We start from the raw sequence: 18,771 nt of genomic DNA, 5'->3' as shown, positions 1-18,771 counted from the left end.
GTGCTGACAGGCTAACAAGATTGGGGAGCCTCACTCAATTAAATCACAGTGCACTCAGTCATCTTTGTAAAGTTCAGAGTATAATCTGTATCAATAATAAAAAGAAACAAGCATTCCAGTTGTTGCAAAATAATTTGGTGATTATGACTGCTTAAAGCCACTTCTGTGCTAATTATTTAAATTTTCAATTTGCCCTTTTATAAAATACAGTGGGGTATGAATGAAATAATATGAATGAAATAATATTATAATAATAAAGAATACAAAATAAAAAAACTTGGAGCATCAAGCATGGTTAATGCACTAAGACAGACACATCTTCAAGATCTTGTCACCTTTTTATGAAAGTTTCTGCTGCTTGTGCTGGAACATCTGGAATCTCAAGTTCCTCTTCAACCATTTTTGAATGTGAAATATCTCCATTATCTATATTAATTAGAATTAAATCTTCACCTTCCTTTTAACAAAAAAAAAATAGAATGACTGTACATTTATTGCAAAAATATTTACTTCTTATTTACATACTTCTCAGGCAATTAATTTAATCAAGGAAGTAAGTCAGAAAAGGACTGAAATTTTTTCCACAAGTAGAAAATTGTATGGATAAATAAACAACTACATTCAAGAAAAATAAATGCAATTGCCTTAACAGATGCTAATCCCAGTACATAAAACTCCTAGTAATCTAATATTCCCTAATATGGAAGGGGACAAATGCACTGCAAGTAAAAATCAGGAGTGGTAATGGTGTGAAACATACCATGCTCACTTCATCAAAATGGTCAATATGACATCCCATGAGGAAAGATGTTGGAGCCATCACAAAATCCAGCATTTGCCTGGACAGGATGGGCACAAAAGTGTGCTGCCACTGAAGGGGGTGAAGGTACAGCATAAAGCATTCAGCAATGAGTGTCAGCAGAGCCCAGTCAGAAGAGAAGAAAACGATTCTCTGCTCAGTCAAAATACAGGTCATGATCTGGAAACAAAGCCAGAATGTTAAATGTTTGCAAAGAGGTACCTAGAACACATTAGAAATGCAAATATTTCATCTGTTTGTGAGAGTCAACATCAAAATTCTCATTCTTAGTAGCTAACTTACAGTTATAAAATGAAATAATGTCCATTTCAAGATCCATCAGCAGCACCATTTAGGATTTGAGATACTTTTATTCACATCATGCATGTTTGGGCAAAACCCCCCCAAAAATAAGGCCGAACTGCCAACTCTCATGACTGAGGAGGTTTCTTAGAGAAAGTGGCTTAGATAAAACTGATGACCTTAACTTAACTTCACAGGTGGCCTTTGAGCAGGGAATTGGATCAGGAAACCTACAAAGAACACTCCAGCTAATATTATTGTAAGATTCTGTGAAGCAATGAAAAAAATTCTTTGCAAATAGCTTTTTGTATTTTGTATTTCCACACCATTTACACCTTATTTGTATGAGAGTGCCAATTGTCATCAATCCTTTCCACAGGCCACTTTTTTAAACATGAAAAAAATTATTATAAATCTTGTAGAAATGCATGTAGTGAAAATTCAAAACAAAATCTGTCAATTGGCTTGGGTAGTTATATTTTAAAATATATTCATAAGAAATTTAGCACCTATCTCTAGACCACAGGCAAAGAAATGTAATATCCTTTAATCTAATCAGGTCCATCAATAACAAAATATCTTATGAAGAAGTAGAGTTTATTTTGCCATAGCTCTAATATTCAGAACTAAGACTATTCTGAATTCCTGAGTTTAATAAAGTTTTTTGAGTAAATAAACATCTTGATTTTTTTCCCTAAACTACAAATTACCAATATTGTCAATCTCTAAAACATTTAGAAGTATGAATTAATTTTACCTGCAGCACCTGCTCTGGCTTGAAACACAGCAATGGAAGATGGAGATCCAAGTCAATAATTGGACTGTCTGGATCCTCTCGCGAAGGAATTATTATTTGAAGTGGTTTCATGTGAAATACCTGTATTATAACAGGTAACATAGAAACAGAAATAACAGATGGTTTCTGCTTAGTCCTTAATGAAAATGTTCCCACAGCACATTTAATTCAGGATTTTAATTCCAACTACAAAATATGAACTCTAATTGAGAGCAAAAAGACAGGTATTTGCATACTGCAGAAAAGTAAAATAAAAAGAGAGGGAAATATTAAAAGACATAATGAGTAGTTTGAAAGATTAATATGTACTTGTCTCCTCTCATTCTCACAAAGTGATTGGCCAGTACATTTTTTTAAAAAATGTCTTTTAACAGAATTAAACTTGCTTTATTATAAGCGTAACAAAATAATTGATTTTATATTTGTAGATACAACTGGGAAACCAAAACTGTTCATAAAATTCATACAGGAAACAGCAAAAAAATATGAACAAAATAAGTGAGCATAAGTTGTCATGTTAAGAAAATAAAACAAGCCAAAAGGAATGAGGTCTCTCAGAGTTTCAGATACTTCAGCTCAAATCTCTGGGGGTCGGGTCCTGCACGTGCTGCACATTTCAGCACTCACAGCTGGTTTAGCCAATCACTCAGATATTTTCCAGCTATGCTATTTTTCCTCCCCTCCTAACCCCTCATCCCAGGGTCAAGGAAAGCAGCTAAGGAAGAGCCCTTGGCTGAAGTTCTGCTTCCCTAGAAGCCACTGCAGTAGATAACAGAGTGTGTGCTGAAATCTCTGACCCAGCTGACATCTGGCTGGACTTGGGAAGGGTCAGAAAGGAACAAATACACAGCACTGAATACAAATGTTGATGTGAGTTTCCCCTCTCAGCTTGCTCTTATCCAGGCAGCAGCCAACTCAACATTTCATCCACTGCACACTGTTCTGCTGCTCCCAGACCTGCCCAGGCATCATCTCACACCGCAAATAGCTGGCATGAGCCAAAACCTTCCTAGAGGAGTGTTGAAAACTAAAGAACATGGCTGGTATGCCAGCACTCCAGCCTGAACCTGGTCACACTGTTATTTTCTCTACTAATAATGCATAGCCTGATTTTTAAAGCACAGGTATTGACATCAGTTTCACATCACCAAGTTATCTCTGACCTGACACTCATGAATGTCACCCAGTTCATTGAAAACAGCATCTTAGTATGTTAGAAGACATAATGTTAAAATCATGATGAAATTTAGGAGGAATAATTACCAAGTGGAGTGATCCTGGTGGGGGGCTGGGGATTAAAAACAGCTTTGCTGCAAATTCTTTTATGTGCTCCTCGACATCTAAATCCCTCAAAGGTCGTAGCTGCACTAGTAAGCTGTAATTAAATGATAGGAAATTACTTATCAATAGTAACATGCAAACACAAAAAACTCTTTCTGCTGATAATCTAAAAAAAATTATTAGGAGTAATGAAGCTATTATTTCAGCTAATTAATTTCTAATTTATTAGATACTTCAGCAGCTTCATTAAATTTTAATGATGCTTCTGTGTCAGAAGCAGAGATTTTTGTACTCCCATGCATAAAATACTGCTGCATTATATCCAGCAGGGGACACAGCACAGTGGTTTGATGGCCAAAGGAAACCATGTGTGAGGTGTAGCTACAGCAAGTGTCTTCCAGAGACTGCTTGAGGAACCAACACCCACAGCTGCAACACCTGGTGCTCCTCCATCCCCAGCATCAGACACCAGCTCAGAGATGGAAAACAGCACCAGAGGAAAAGAGAGGTTGTAGATCTGAGCTTGACTGCAGAGGAATGTGAAGCAAGAGCCATATTTAGCATAAGGCTTAGGCCTGTACGGACACTGCTCTTTGCTGTCATTCCTGCCCACACAAAGAATAAGAACATTTGTGCAAACCTGCTAAATGTTTTTAAACTGCATTATCCTAACAAAGGTCACACGGTTTATATATTACACTAAATAAATTCTGTTACATTTAAACATACACACAATCAAGACTGAAGACTACTAAGTCCTACAGCATTTCTGAAATGTAACAATTAGCAAGTTAGGTATTTGTGGTCACAAAGGGTGTTTTGTTCAATAGAAGATTCCCTTGCACGTTTATAGGAAAAACCCCAAATATTTAAAAAATCAGAAATCTAGGCCTGCAAATCTATATATAGAGAAACCAGGAACTGAATACAGTTATCTTCTCCCTGGAGGTTTTTACTTCAGTTTGCAGCTTTACTGGTTTCCTGCAGAAGAACAATTGCTCTTCAGGAAGGAAGCAACTGAATAGGTTAAGAGATATATAAGGATCCAAGCCCCCTTTTTGTGTACAGCATTTAGATTTCAGAAAAAACTAAATACATTCTGTCATATATTACTGGCCTTTCAAATGAAATATTTAAATTCACTATTTTCCTATTTGAAGAAAGCCCTGGGCTGTTACCTAAATATTCCTAAAAAGTCCATCAGCTCTTCAGGGGTGCAGAGAAAGGGGAATTTAAGAATTATCAAGGAAAACCAGACAGTTGAACCAATCATTTAAATAAATACTCTGTCACAATTAGTGATGCCACAGATTTGGCCAAACAAAGTAAGCAAACCTGCCTTTTTTTTCCTTTCCTTTGGGACAAAAAGCTCTTATCAAGACAGTAAATGTGACAAGAGACACAAGACAGAGAAAGCAGCAGATGTAGAGAGAGGACAGAGCTCCCTGTTCAGGACATGGTGCCCCATCAGTGCAGCCTAACAGCAGCTGACAGCTCTGCACTGCAAACGTCTGCAGAAATATATGAAGTAATCTCTGAAACACTCAAGTGGAGAGCTAAGGAGTTTATGAACCTTTCATTACTGCTATTAACTGTCCACAGACAGGTGTTTCAGAAAGCAAGAGCAGCTCAGAATAGGCCCTTTGTACTGCCTCAGTGCTGGCAGCTATTTGCACACTCCCACCTTTTCTCAAGGCAGCTGAAAGGATGAATACACAGGTTGGAAGATTTACTGTTTGAATGGAGCCTATTCATCCATCCAAGACAGGAGTTCATCCAGGAGATTACTGCCAGGAATATTTCACTTTTCATGCAGTGTAACAGATTGAAGTAATACCACATGTGCAAAGTGCCAAAACCTCTGAAGTTAAACTGAACCTTTTAAAAAAATGTAGAATAATCCAACAGCCACTGTGCTGTGAAACCATTTAGGTGCACATCTGCTTGCTCTGGAGAAAGGCAGACACACCCCACACAAAATGTTCTGGATTTGGAAGCACTGAGTGCTAGAATTATGGAAATTAGTTATAAAATTAATGTCACAGAATACCCAGACCTTCATTACTATGATGACAGCTTGCAGATTCCCTTGCAGTTCAAAGCAGCTACCTGAATTTATAGTTTGATGTTGCCTGTGCATCTCAGCTTGGTTCGGTTTTCAGTCATGATTTCTACTCTGCCACTTGAAAAGGTTTAGGAACCTGAATTTCATCTAAGAATATTTACATTAAAAATACTTTTGATGATTGTTCTGACTGAAAACAAATACCACCTCACCTATAAGCAATTCTGTGCACTTAGGTACTGAAGAAAATAATCTGTGCACAGAATTCTGGAGGAAAAAGAAACCTTTTGCTGCAAAAAATCATCCTGGATGGAAGCAGAACCCCTTTAGATGCTACTTGAACATCAGATCTTCAGGAGCAACAGCATTCTTGCACTAGGTATCACAATGAAAGGGCTACACACTAGAAATAGGTGGTTTGAGGTCCACCAGCAAGAGCTTTGAGAACTCCTGCCTGGAGAATGATGAATCAGTTGAAGCATCCTGCAGAACAGCTCTGCAGCATACCAAGGATACAAGTATGCTGTTGAAGGTGTTATTATCTGTAAAGTATAAGAGGCACTGCTACCTGAGTAGCATTCAAGCAACAAAAACACTTAATTAGATATTAACCCATTGGTCACCTGATGACACACAGTAACTCCCCTCTGGTTTACAGAAACACAATGTCAGTGCTTTGTAATGTCCCAAAAAGTCAAGAATATCTGCAGCTGTACAGGGCACTACACTCAAAATATCTCATAGAGGTCTTGGCTGCAATTGTTTATGTTGCATTCAGAACAGCCACACACCCCAGCAGCTGCTTCATGCCACATGGAAACATTTCAGTAGTACAAGCAAAATAAGATTAACCTGTACCTCTCCACCCCTTCCCCCCCCCTCCACCCTAGTGTACTCTGGCACAGTGAAACACTTTTTCTAAAAAAAAAAAAACAACCCAAAGCACCAAAATCAGAAGGGCAGACATTCTGAAATGAGCCATTACATACTATCAAGAAAAAGGAAATTAAAAACAGAATAAAATTTAATGGAAACCTAATGAGTTGAGTTTCCAGCACCATGGGAAATGCCAACACCAAATTCAGCTCTCTCACTGGCATTCACCCCCCCTCCAGTTACACACACTCCCATCTCACAGATGCAACAGCAAAAAGGGGAAGAGCTGTGCAGCTGTGTGAAAAATTCCCCAGTTAAAAGACCAAGACAACACACAAGACTAACGTGGAAGGTTACTGTCCTGTTGAACTTCCCTATAATTATTCACATATTTACAAATCACTTGAAGCTCAGATTGTACAGTACTGATCAACTGAACTCCTCTCAGAAACCAGTACAGACTCAAAAGAGATGGGACATTAATGCTTTAAATAGGTGCCAAACCCTACTATATATGATCAAGGCAGAGGTGTTTAATTATAATGTTTAAATAGTTATTAAGTTTAAAATACCCACCCAGAGGCAGGATCAGATCTAGGGGTTAATTCTATCTGATTACTGTCTCCTCTAAACAGATACAAGGACTAGAAACACTTTTACAACATCTGAAATTTTCCATGGCTGTCCTGAAGATTTTCCCACTTCTTCCTCAGTGGGCTCTTTTAAAATCCATTTGCTAATTGAATGCTTCTCCCAGCTCAGAGATGTCTCACTTCAGAGAAGAAATTACTCATTTATGAATATTCTACATAAACCACTGATGAGCAATGTAACTGTCAAACTGAATCCATTTCCCACACAGTGCAAAGCTGGTGTGAGGTGAGCCCTCTCACAGGCTGAGCTGACAGTAGAAAAGCAGCAGGAATCCACTATAAAAGCTGGATGGAAACAGTAGCCACAGCTGTAGTCACAGCTGGAAGAGTTCCATATGCAGATTAGCAGCAACTTGAGATTTGAGACTTCTAAAAGGCAGCACTGAATCAGTTCCTGCAATACCAAGGGCTGATGTAATCCACTTAAATTGTTATCCACTTAAATATAAAGGGAGGGGGGAGTGATCTGGGCAGGAAAGGAGAAAGGAAAACAAACATTTCCTTTTTATTTCACTGAACATTTCTTTTGATTTCCCACTGACCCATGCACACCCTGTTTCCATTAGGTTGAAGTGCCTTTTCCACGTTAAACAGACAGAGCAGAGGTACATGTCCTTAAAAGGGCTGCCAGAGTGACTCATTGCTGATCTCACAGCCTTTTTGAGCCAATGTCTAAGATGCCCAGGAGGAAGGCACTGCTTTGCTCCTCCAGGGCTCTCTTCATGCAGCCCAGGGAAAGCCAGACAGTGCTCCAAGAAGATCCAAATGCACAGCACAGGGATAAAGAGGTGCATGGGCTGGGAAATGAGTGCTCAGCTCTCATTTGGGCTGGAGCCAGGTCAGGGGCTGGGGATGCACCTCAGCTGGCTCAGCTGGCACCCAGGGAGTGCTCCCCTGCTCATCTGCTTGGGATATGAGCATCATCAGAGCACAGGGGAACACTCAAGCTCCAGCCTAGAACCCCAACATCTTTCAACTTATCTACAAGAAGCAAATACCTGCAACTGAATTCAGATCTGAGTCTAGAAAGCTTGACTGCAATTTAGTGAAGAAAACCTCTTCTACCTTTGGACAACAGGTCTGCAAGTGAAGACACACTGTAATGGCCAATGTACCCAGGCAGATTCCCTGATCTGAGAAGGTTTTAATCCAAAATAGATGCAAATAGATCTTAACAATTTAACAATAAAGTAACCTCAAAATAAGAGAAATTACTTTATAACAAGACAGATCCATATTCACTTACCTTTTACATAATCTACACTGCAGAGTATTTGACTGTTTCTAACCAGTGTATCCTAAGAATTTCTCTCCTAGTTCTACAACATCCAAGTAACCACTCTACTTCCTCAAGTGACTTAGATTATTTCCCTAATGTGTCATTAATTGCTTATTAATACATATATTCACGTTCTTATGACATTTATTTGGTGCATTACAAAAAGGTTTTTGTGCTTTGAAAGCAATTTTCATAAGAGTGGAAAAAACCACTCCAAAAAAAGCCAATAATATCTGTAAAATATCCATTCCCTACACATTAGCAAAAAATCCCCAAAGAAAATGAAGATAACATCATAATACCCTTAGTATTCAGAATTTGCACTTACTGTCTGGGCAACACTGACATAGCATTTCTTCTTTTCCTCTCCCACAAAACCTTGACATAAAACCAACCACTGCATCACACAGCTCTCCTGGCCACATCAAGCAAATTCAGGTATTAAAAAACTGCAGTCATTTCCAGCAGAAACACACAGGGGAGCAAATCTTACCAAGAGAGGCAATCCTTGAGGGCACTAAAATATGGGTATCTGGATATAACACAAACAGCACAGGGTACAAAGCAGGCAGGCACTTTCCCAGTCTGTGCAGATTCCCAAGGGCCCTGCCCATTGGAGGAGGAGGAGCCATCCTGCAAGAAAACTGCACATTAATGACTTTATGTTAATCATGAATTTATGGCTGATATTTTCTTGAGAACCTTAGAGATGTGATATCCTATTCCCTCTATATTTCAAAGGGATTTTGATGTCTATCTCCCTTTCGGTCTTCAGAAAAATGTCAGCCTACAAGACTTAAATAACATGTATTAAAAAGAATTTCAGCACAAAATCTATTTAGAAAGAACATCTTTCATTGCTTGGAAAGAACAATCTTTACCAAAAACATCAAACATCTTACCAAAAAACAGGGGACAAAGTCTGCTCCTCAATATCCAAATCTCCTAAATGAAATCCATAGCTGTTTTTCCTAATGAAATTTGTTCCAAAGTATTTCATTTAAAATGGCACCATAAAAGTATGATTTGTCCTGTGCTCCCCCTAACGTAAAAACACACCTGTTAACTAATTTGATAAATTAAACCTCACATTATTTTCAAAGTGTTTTGCTTTTATATCTTTTAATAAGTTTTAACAGAAGAATGAGTTAAATCACATACTTGCATAGACTGGTAGTACTGTGCAACAACTCCATATGTTCTGTTACCACAGACATCAGTGAAGACCAGGAAATGGATGTGGTCCTCTTTTAACTCAGAAGTTACATAAAGTCCTCCTGAAATGAAGGCAGCAACCATATTTTTAATTATATATTTAACTACAGTAGTGTGAAAGACAATTCATGACAAATACTGCACATTGCCACTTCATTTCAAGAGAAGTGCTTCATTTTAAGGGATTAAAATGTAATATACAGTCCATTTGAACTAAGGGTTGTTACAGAGGTTGTAAGCTGCACATTACTGAAGAAGCAAAAATGAAATTATTCTACATTTTCAGAGGCAAAATACAAGAAATGGGTTTAAATCACTTTTTTCCCCAAGATATTAAAAAGGTCTGCAATAATGACACACATATTAAAATTTCTCCAATTAAACCTGGAGGAAATATTCACTACTTCAGGCATATCAAAATGAAAAGTGAGAAAGTACTCAGCCATTTTGGGGTGAAAAATAATTTTTCAAGTGTGTGCATGTTTGCACTTCACTCAAACCAAGATTTACCAACAAGGGCTAAAAAATAAGGGCTGAACTATGGGTCAAGAAATATTTACATTAAAACAATTCTCCACAAGAAGTGTGAACCCTCATGTACCTGGGAAGCAGAGCTGTGGCAAAGCAATGAGATCAATGTCCTTTGGAACTGTCACATCTTCTGTGTCAGGTGCTTTCTGCTCCCCGTTGAGGCTCTTGACATTTTCAACCTTGGGTCTGTCTTTTTTCTTTCGGAAGGAGCGGCGTTTGCTTTTATTCAAGTTATTGCCAGCATGAATCATCTGAACATCATCTCTGCTGATAAATGGAGGCACAAATACTGAAAGAACTTCTGGATCAAGGGGAGGAGGATTTCTGAGTTTTCTTTGAGTGCCCTATAGAAAAAAAATAACAAACAAAACAAATTCTAAGATGACACTCATCCTGATAGGTGGGTTTTTTTTTTTCATAATTTTTAATCTTGGTTTTCTTTTACCCTTAAAATTGTGGGTTTCAAATATATTTTTCTGCTCCCTAAATAATTGATTTTTTCTTTTAAGTTGTTGTTTTATGCATGTTAATGCGAGGAATCCTTCATCATTCAAAATGTCCCATATCAGTATTACGCCTTTGGCCAAAGAAACTAACAGATATCACATACCATATTTCCTCCTTTTCAGTGTTAAGATATAATCAAACTATATTTAAAATAAACACTGGCAACAGAAAAAAACAACAGGCAGTAAATAAATGAAAAGAAACAGAAACAGCTGAGCCTCTTAGATAAGTCTTTGTTCGACTTCAGGAAAAGCTTCTTTTCAACTCAGAACAAATAACATGCACCAAAAACAAAAGCAAATGCACTCCCCAAAAAAAACCCCAACAAACTCTAAACAACACAAACACAGACTTTCACAAGACAAGGCTTAATTTTATAAGGCAATTAACAAAGCACAATTAAAAACTACAATCATTGCTGCAATAAATACAACTTTGAGACACTGAAGCCATGAGAATCCCTCCATATACTGATCACTCAGTGGAACAGGCACCCCAAGAGCACCTATGAAATTACAACATTTTGCACAGGCAGCTTTGCAAAGTGTGACTGGCCTGAAAGCCCTCACTGCCCTGCAATGAAAAGCTGTGCAGGAAGTGATCAGAGAGATTTCCTCATACTGGGGAGCACTTTTTGTATTCTTGACCATACAGTTGAGCCAAGTAGCTGCATTTCCAATTACTTCATTGCAATTTTAATTCTTCCTGCAAGGTTAAAAATACAAGCAAAAGCTTTGTTTAACCAATGGATATTTGGAAACAGGAAAGGCGAGCCCCACTGTGGTAAAATGTTGTTTTGTTTTTAACTTTTTGTAAACATCTTCAAAGTCAGAGGAGGTGAAGCATACATGCTGTTTTTATCACCAGATATGATGCAAGATGCTCCTTGAGAACCAGAGCTGGCCTCACCCATCATTTCCCCATTTCAAAAAAAAAAAAAAAAAAGCTACAACATAGAAAGCTCTGTTGCCAATGTTCCACTGTCCAGGTTTTGAGACAGAAGTCTCAGCTCTTACATCCCAGCATGTATGTCCACTAATAGTTTTCTTTTCCACATCTGAGCATCATAGGAAAAATGTGAAGGAATGCTTCATCACATGTTAGTTATGGTCTCTTAAATTCCATAAACTAAACTGTAATTATAATAGGATATTCCAAAGAAACTACTTCACTTAAAGGAAGAAGTGAAAAACACACTTTTAATGAACAAAGAGCCTGAACTAAAAGTAAACTGGTGTGAAAAAGAAAAGTTCAGGTAAGTGTCCAGTAGGATAGTCAAAAGATAGGAGTGACTTTAAAAAGCACATCATGAATTGGGGTACTGAGTGCCACATCCTTTCATGCTAGTGTGACACTTCAAGTGTCATTTCCTTAGTTGGCAGCTGACAAAGGCAGTGAAGAAACTGGAAACACGGATAAATTCACCATGATCACCCTCAAACTAATGCAGCTAAACATTTCAGGAGGAAATTAAGAATTAAGGCTCAGCCCTGAGGCAGTTGTGCAAGAAAAACACAGACAGTACTCCAGCAGCAGCATTTTCAACTTGGCAGATTTGCCCTGCTGAGGTTTTCACACAGAGTTGCTTTGACAGGGCAATCCCTGACTTACACTGAGGCATCTCTGTGCTCCAAAGTGCTGGATGGCAGCCAGCAGTTTAATGGCCTCACAGCCTAACAGCTCCTGAAATGGCAGATCCTTGATGTCTTGAACTACTACAGAGACATGAAACACCATTTTCCCCCACAGAACAGCTCTGTCAGCACTGTCACTGACCCACAGACTCAGTCTGCAGCATTTGAGTCAGCTCGTATTAATGTCTTGGCCAAAGTCACATTTTTACTCCTTGAGTTCAGGGATAGTGAATAGGCAGCAACAGAACAATATTCACTTGTTTCTGCTATTCTTTGAACATTTTATCTTTTCTGCTGCTAGTGTTACTTCTTCACTTTGAAATACTTCCCTTTTGTAGCTTCTTGCTACCAAATCTCCTTGCATCATACATAGATTCTTACCAACAGCAGTGGGGGATTTTACTCCATCCCCATTTGAGGGTGTTCCTGTAACAGCACTGCTGTAAAGGACACTGATACAAGACAGACTTTTACAATGACTGCACTATTTAGACACAGACAGCAGTGTGTTGAAACCACAAATCAGAGCATGACTTCAGCTATCTGGTGTTTCCTTGACCTCATTCTCCTCTTCCCATCGTTGAAGAAGTTAATTTCACTTTGATTGCCATGAAAGAACTGGTTTCTTTACCAAATAATTAGGCAGGGAAAGTATGAAGCCTCAGAAAAATTAGATTGGGCAGGACAATTAGGTTGTAGCAATAGGACAAAAGGGAATGGTTTTAAACCAACAGAGGGCATATTTAGATTAGATATTAGGAAGAAATTCTTTATTGTGAGGGTGGTGAGGCACTGGAACAGGTTGCCCAGAGAAGCTGTGGATGCTCCATCTCTGAAGTGTCCAAAGTCAGGCTGGATGGAGCTCTGAGCAAGCTGGTTTAGTGGAAGGTGTTCCTGCCCCATGGCAGGGGCGTCAGAACTGGGTGATCTTTAAGGTCCCTTCCAACCCGAACAATTGTAGGATGATCCCTGCACATTCTTCTGGCAACACTCTGCTCAAACTAATGATAAAGCTGACATTAGGTCTGGTTGCATTGGGTTTCATCCAGTCAAGCTTCAGAAGTCCATTGGGAAGGAGATTCTCCCTCCCTTACGCCCCAGCCCTCAGTGCAGCTTCTTCTGGTCTCACTCTTGTTTGCCAGCAGCTCTCCAATATAAAGGTATCCAAATGTGGGACAATATTCCAGATGTGAACTCAAGGGTTTTGAGTAATAAAAATAATAACAATAATCCCTTCCCCTTGCCTGTGAGCCACAGTCCTGATGATGCAGGCCATTACACAGTTACTTATCAGACAATCACACAACAGATTGGGTTGGGAGGGACCTTAAATTATCATCTCATTTGAATCCTCCTGCCATGGGCAGGGGCATCTTCCACTAAACAGAGCCACCCAAAGCCCCACCCAATTTGACCTTGAACACTTCCAGGGATGGTGAATCCACAGCTTCCCTGAGCAACCTGCGCCAGTCCCTCACTACCCTCACAGTAAAATTCTCCCTAATGTCTAATCTAACCCTGCCCTCTGTCAGTTGCAGCTGTTCCTCCCATTCTATCACTCCATGCCCTCGTCAGAAGTCCCTCTCCAGCTCTCTTGGAGACCCTTCAGGTACTGAAAATCCACAATAAGGTGACCCCAGAGCCTTTTCTTCTCCAGGCCAAACAGCCTCAAGTCTCTCAGCCTTTCCTCATATGAGAAGTGCTCCTCTAATAATCCTTCTGGCCCTCTGGACCCAATCCCAAGAGTTCCATGTCTTTCCTGTGCTAAGGACCCCAGAGCTGGATTAGCACTCCAGGTAGAGCAGAGGGGTTGAATCTCCTCCCTCACCTGCTGCCCACTCTGCTTTGGATGCAGCCCAGGACATGTTTGGCTTTCTGGGCTGCAAATGCACATGGCCAGGGCATATCCAGCCTCTCATCCACCAGCACTCCCAAGTCCTCCTTGGCAGGGCTCCCTGCATCACCCAGTCTGTACCAATAGCAGGGACTGCCTTGACTTAGGGGCAGCACCTTGCACTTGGCTCTGGTGATTCCCAGGGTTCCCATGGTTTCACTTCTAGAGCTTTTCCAGTTGCTTTTCACTGCAACAAGCACACACTGCTGACTGATGCTCAATCTGATCACACCTCATTTCTTTCAGGCACCTTGACAGCCAGGGAGGCATTACAGAAGCAGAAAAAAATTGTTTTAGTGAGCAATTGTCTGCATCAGCAGGGCCAGAGAGCACGAGACAGCTCTGTACCACTGACTGTGTTGGGCAGATACAGAACCCACTGATGGAACCTGTCAAAGATCTGAGACATGTCACAGACAGCTTGCATACACTTGCCAAAACCCAGCTTTATAGCTGTAGACAACTTAGGGAAAAGAAGCACCACTTCTGCTCATTTCATTCTTACAAAATACACACTTCCAGTGCTAAGAAAGAAATCTCTAGCTGAAAATAGCAGCCTTTGATCTTTTCAAACTGAAATCTCAGAGTGACAATTTTCTTGGCAATAAGGATAAGCAATGGATGACAGCCCAGAAATTTCTGTTTCAGGAGCTTCAGTGGAAAACTACTTTTTTTTTCCTGGAGTCCCCATTGACAACAGGCCAGTCATACAAAACTCTTCTTACTTTGGGGGTGGGTTATATCATTGTCCCACTGACTTCATTTGCTTTATCACTCCATGTTTAAATACAGCTAAGAATGCACCAACACACTGTGAAGACCACGATTTGAAGGACTATCAGGATTTTTACCCACTGTAAATCTGTAAATATCATCAGAGATTCACTACTTTCATTTGGAATGTCATCTTCACTCAGTGAAGCCTTTTCTTTCTACAATTACTAAAATCAGCCATAAAAACATATTCCCCTCTCCTCATATAGATAGTGCTGCAGAAAGAAAAGGAAGTGGAGTAAATCTGTAAGCTTTCCCTAAGACAGTGACTGGAAACCCTGTGATGCAACAGTTTGCAGGGACTTTACTGAAGTTCATATTGACAAAAGAAGGGACTACTTTGTTTTCTGATACCTTTTTGTATCTTGAGCAAAGAAACAATTCAGAACCTGCAGTATGATCAGAATATCAGAATGGCTTCTGCTTTCTGTAGCAAATTTCTTATTTGTTGTTCCACAGGGTTTTTTTTCAGAAACCAGTGAGAACTAAGCAAACTGGAAAGAATAAGAAATTCTCTTTCCTTTGGGTTCACTTCTCATGCTTCTGATAAAACACCATGTACACACATATTTCAAAAGTCTGGTGCTGACATTTAGGAACTATTTTCCCCTTCTGAAGTACACATGAATGAGATCCTGGAGTGTGAACCTCTGCTTGGCTGTTATCACTTAAGAAGCTGACATCAGCAAAAGCCGTCTCCTGAGCGTCTCCTGAGCGAGTGAACAAGCCCAACAAAGACTTCTTTATCTAATGCTATTAGAGCACAATCAAATTCAAGTTCAAGCAGAGCAACTGAGATCCCTGGGAGCTGTCTGGCCTTTTTTTCCACGTGCTGGCACAACTGCTCTTCCCACAGTGGGGCAGCTCGTAGGTACAGAACAAACCCATCAGCACACTTGAACAGAGCAGATCCAGGAGGAGAGGGCTGTCATTGTGAGGCCACATGCAAAAATTATAAACAAATTATAAACCACATATTCAAAGCAGTAACCGACCCACCAGTTCCTGCCGTATCCAAGTGGTTCAGGTTACGCCAAACTCAGAGCATTTGAGCTCACGGGGATTTAGCTCTGGTGTTTTCCTGAGGATAAGAGTGACCAGTCTTTATTCTTTTGCTTTTCTCTCCAGCGGAGACAGGTCGTGCAGTAACACCCAGTAAAGAACGCATCGTTAAGCGTTTTGCTGTCCCTGCTTAAATAAACCTACAGTGAGTTGTCCATCTAAACTCAGACCTTTGGGAAAGTGCAGCTACCTCACACCGCTACCAAATTCTCTCTGTTTTGCTGACCTTTGCCTGTCAAAACAACTTTCTGTGGGGACATTTCAGCTCCACGCGCTGACAAACTCAGCCTCACGCACTGGCATCGCCCGCCCGAACCCCGCTCACCTGGAGCAGCGCCCGCACCCGCTCTGTGGGCGCCCCGACCAGCAGACAGATCTCCAGCAGGCCCGAGGGCAGCACGTCCTCCATGGCACAGCCGGGACAGGGCGGCTCCTTCCCTGAGGGCAGCGGCTCCTTCCCTCGGGACAGCGGCGCCTTCCCGCCCTCAGCACCGCCCGGGCCCGCCCCGCGGGGTGGGGAGGAGCGCCAACGCCGCACACAGGAACCCTCCCCGCCGGTCGCTACTCTGCGCACGTTGATTGGCTGTTTCCCTGTCACTCTAAGTAGCTGTGACCAATCAGAATGCTAGGACGTGCGGTGGGCCGGGAGGGGGCGGGGCTTCGGGGTGAGCGCGCTGAGGGGGCGGAGGGCCGGGAGCTGCGGTGCTCCGGTCTGAGGTGTTGAGGGTTTAGGATTGAGGGATTGAAGATAAGAGGTGGGAGCTTAGGGGCTGGGAGTTGAGAGTTGGAAGGATGAAGTGTTAGAGGATGATGGGCTCTGGGCTGAAGGGCTCAGAGTTGAGGGACTGAGAGCTGAGGGGTTGAGGGGCTCAGGGCTGAAGGACTGAGATACCACTGACCCCGTTAAAAACTAGTGATGGGGTTTGTGATTTACAGTCACGCGATTTCCACGTTGACATGACCAAGGACTATAATATTTGCTAGTTTTAAGCAATAAGGTGAGGACCTAACTCAAACAAGTCCCCAGTTGTTGCTCCATCCCTTGGAAGTGCTCAAGACCAGGCTGGATGGAGTTCTGAGCAGCCTGCCCTAGTGGAAGCTGCTCCCTGCCCATGGCAGGGACTTATAACTGGATGATCTTTAAGTTCTCTTCCAACCCAAACCATTCCGTGATTCTTTCCTAACCTCGTTTCACTGTCTCACCGGGACAGCCCCTGGGAAAGACACTTCCCGACTCAAGGTCGAGTTAATTTTTCTCCACGGGCTGTTTTCCTCGTGGGGCTGTTGGCCAGCAGGGGCTGAGGTGCCTCGGGGCTGCCTGTCACCCTGTCAGCCGTGGGTGATGTCACGGTCTGCCTCCTTGTCGAGCGCAGCCATTCCCTGCTGTTTGCTGCAGGTGACTCAGCAGGACTGTGTCACTTCATCAGGGCTATCACTGCCACTACACGGGAGTTTTCTCTTTACTTTACCACGGGTCACAGTTTCCACGGGCTGTAAGCACAGAGCCGGTGCAGGCTTCGCCGGGTTTCCCCTCTGGAGCAGCAGAGGCACAGCACAGGGAACTCCGGGGTTTCTTCTTGAGCTGCTTAATCTAAATACACCATGAGTCACTCCGTATGTATTGGCTCTGTGCAGATCTGCACTGAGAGAATGTAATTCCTCCAGGACCGGAGCATAAAGTACCCGAAACCAGAGATCAGTTTCTCTGAAACTGGAGGTACGAGATAAAGTTTCATCACAACCACAAACATTTTTTTTGTGGACTAGTGTTCCGGTATTTTAAATGCAAAAACATTCCCTGTCTAAATGGTTCCAGGACTTCATGAACTTCTTGTCAGTTCAGGGGTCAAATCAGGTCTCTTCAAAAAGTATAAAAAATGAGGTGATTTTATTATTTCATGGGAGTTTTATAATCTGAATTTTTGTGGTGTTAAAACTCAGGATTATAGGGCCTCTGGCTGTCTCAAATTTTGAGGAAGGCACACATTCAGAATATAGGAAACTGTTCATATAGTAGTGATTAAAAAAAGAAAATTCTTGAAAACCTGAAAGTCTCAGGGATCACTTCTCCAAAGTGGTAGAAGAAGATCCAAGGCTCAAAGATTTGTATTCATGAACTCTGAGGTCATAAGGGATTGTTAAAACAATCTTGTTTAGCCTGTGTAGCCCAGGTCACAGAATCAGAGTGAATCCTGTATTAATGCTGTAACTTCTGGCAGAGGCCATGACATAGGAATTGTTAAGTCACTGTTAAATGCTGGACATCTCATTTTTAGTTTCACTTTTTAGCTCAGCTCTTTGGCACTGGATCATGCTACATTGGCTGTTGCTTGAACAGACTTTTTACTATTAAAAGATTTCTCTCAGCAGAGTTCAAGATTATTAATCTCTATTTCTAAAATATTACACAACTCGTATTTTTAAAACCTTTGGGCATCTTTTCTCAAAAATTTCAAAATTTTCCAGTATTATTTTCGAATTAGGAACACCAAAACCAAAGCTGTATTATTGCTGAATGCTCAGTGGTAAATCACATTGCTGTTTCTGACTGATATCCCCACCTAATTAAAACAGAGACAGACAGACACATGAATCATTCAGAAAGGGTGTAGTGTTTAATTGGTTATCCACTGCAACATGATACAGTTTCTTAGGGCTGTTACTTCCAACATGACAATCCTACATATTACAGTGCTTGACCTATGACTATGACCAAGCATTTGACCACATTATAAGAAAATTACAAATGAACCAAGGCTATTAAGCAATTCAGGTCACCCATAGTTAATTAATCTGTATCATGATCATCTTCTGATTTCTCTGCTATCTGCAATGATAAATACTGGATGATTCTTGTTCATAATTAATGTAGCACTCAAAGCAAAGATATAGTGAGGTTATTATCAAAACAGAACTCCAAGATGAAAGGTACTAATGTGAATCTGGTAAAATCTCAAGAACCCTGGAAGCAGGAAACCTGCTCTATGGGGTCACTGGTGAGAGACAGAATCATTCACATAGAGAAGAATTCCTCTGTGCTAAAAGAAATTCATGTAGTTGAGTAATTTTCTTCCTAAAAAATATTGTCAACTGAGGAAGAAA

The 18,771-nt window shown here is 40.9% G+C and overlaps 1 protein-coding gene across 2 annotated transcripts in view; it reads right to left on the bottom strand.

Annotated features, from left to right (window-relative positions):
- Window positions 1-16,094, bottom strand: part of DENND3 (DENN domain containing 3) — a 31,917-nt gene extending 15,823 nt beyond the window's left edge. For both annotated transcript variants that reach the window (XM_036378857.1, XM_036378858.1), the window contains exons 1-8: window positions 15,995-16,094; window positions 9,869-10,142; window positions 9,214-9,329; window positions 8,546-8,685; window positions 3,162-3,273; window positions 1,860-1,979; window positions 761-979; window positions 336-457 (exon numbers count right to left, since the gene is read on the bottom strand). In XM_036378857.1, coding sequence (XP_036234750.1) covers window positions 336-457; window positions 761-979; window positions 1,860-1,979; window positions 3,162-3,273; window positions 8,546-8,685; window positions 9,214-9,329; window positions 9,869-10,142; window positions 15,995-16,078 — 1,187 coding nt within the window. In that variant the 5' untranslated portion in view covers window positions 16,079-16,094. The remainder of the gene's footprint in view (window positions 1-335; window positions 458-760; window positions 980-1,859; window positions 1,980-3,161; window positions 3,274-8,545; window positions 8,686-9,213; window positions 9,330-9,868; window positions 10,143-15,994) is intronic.
- Window positions 16,095-18,771: the final 2,677 nt, after the last annotated feature.

This window comes from Molothrus ater, chromosome 1 (genome assembly GCF_012460135.2).
Source record: "Molothrus ater isolate BHLD 08-10-18 breed brown headed cowbird chromosome 1, BPBGC_Mater_1.1, whole genome shotgun sequence".
Classification (NCBI taxonomy): domain Eukaryota; kingdom Metazoa; phylum Chordata; class Aves; order Passeriformes; family Icteridae; genus Molothrus; species Molothrus ater.
This window is presented reverse-complemented; position numbering and strand designations above follow the sequence as displayed.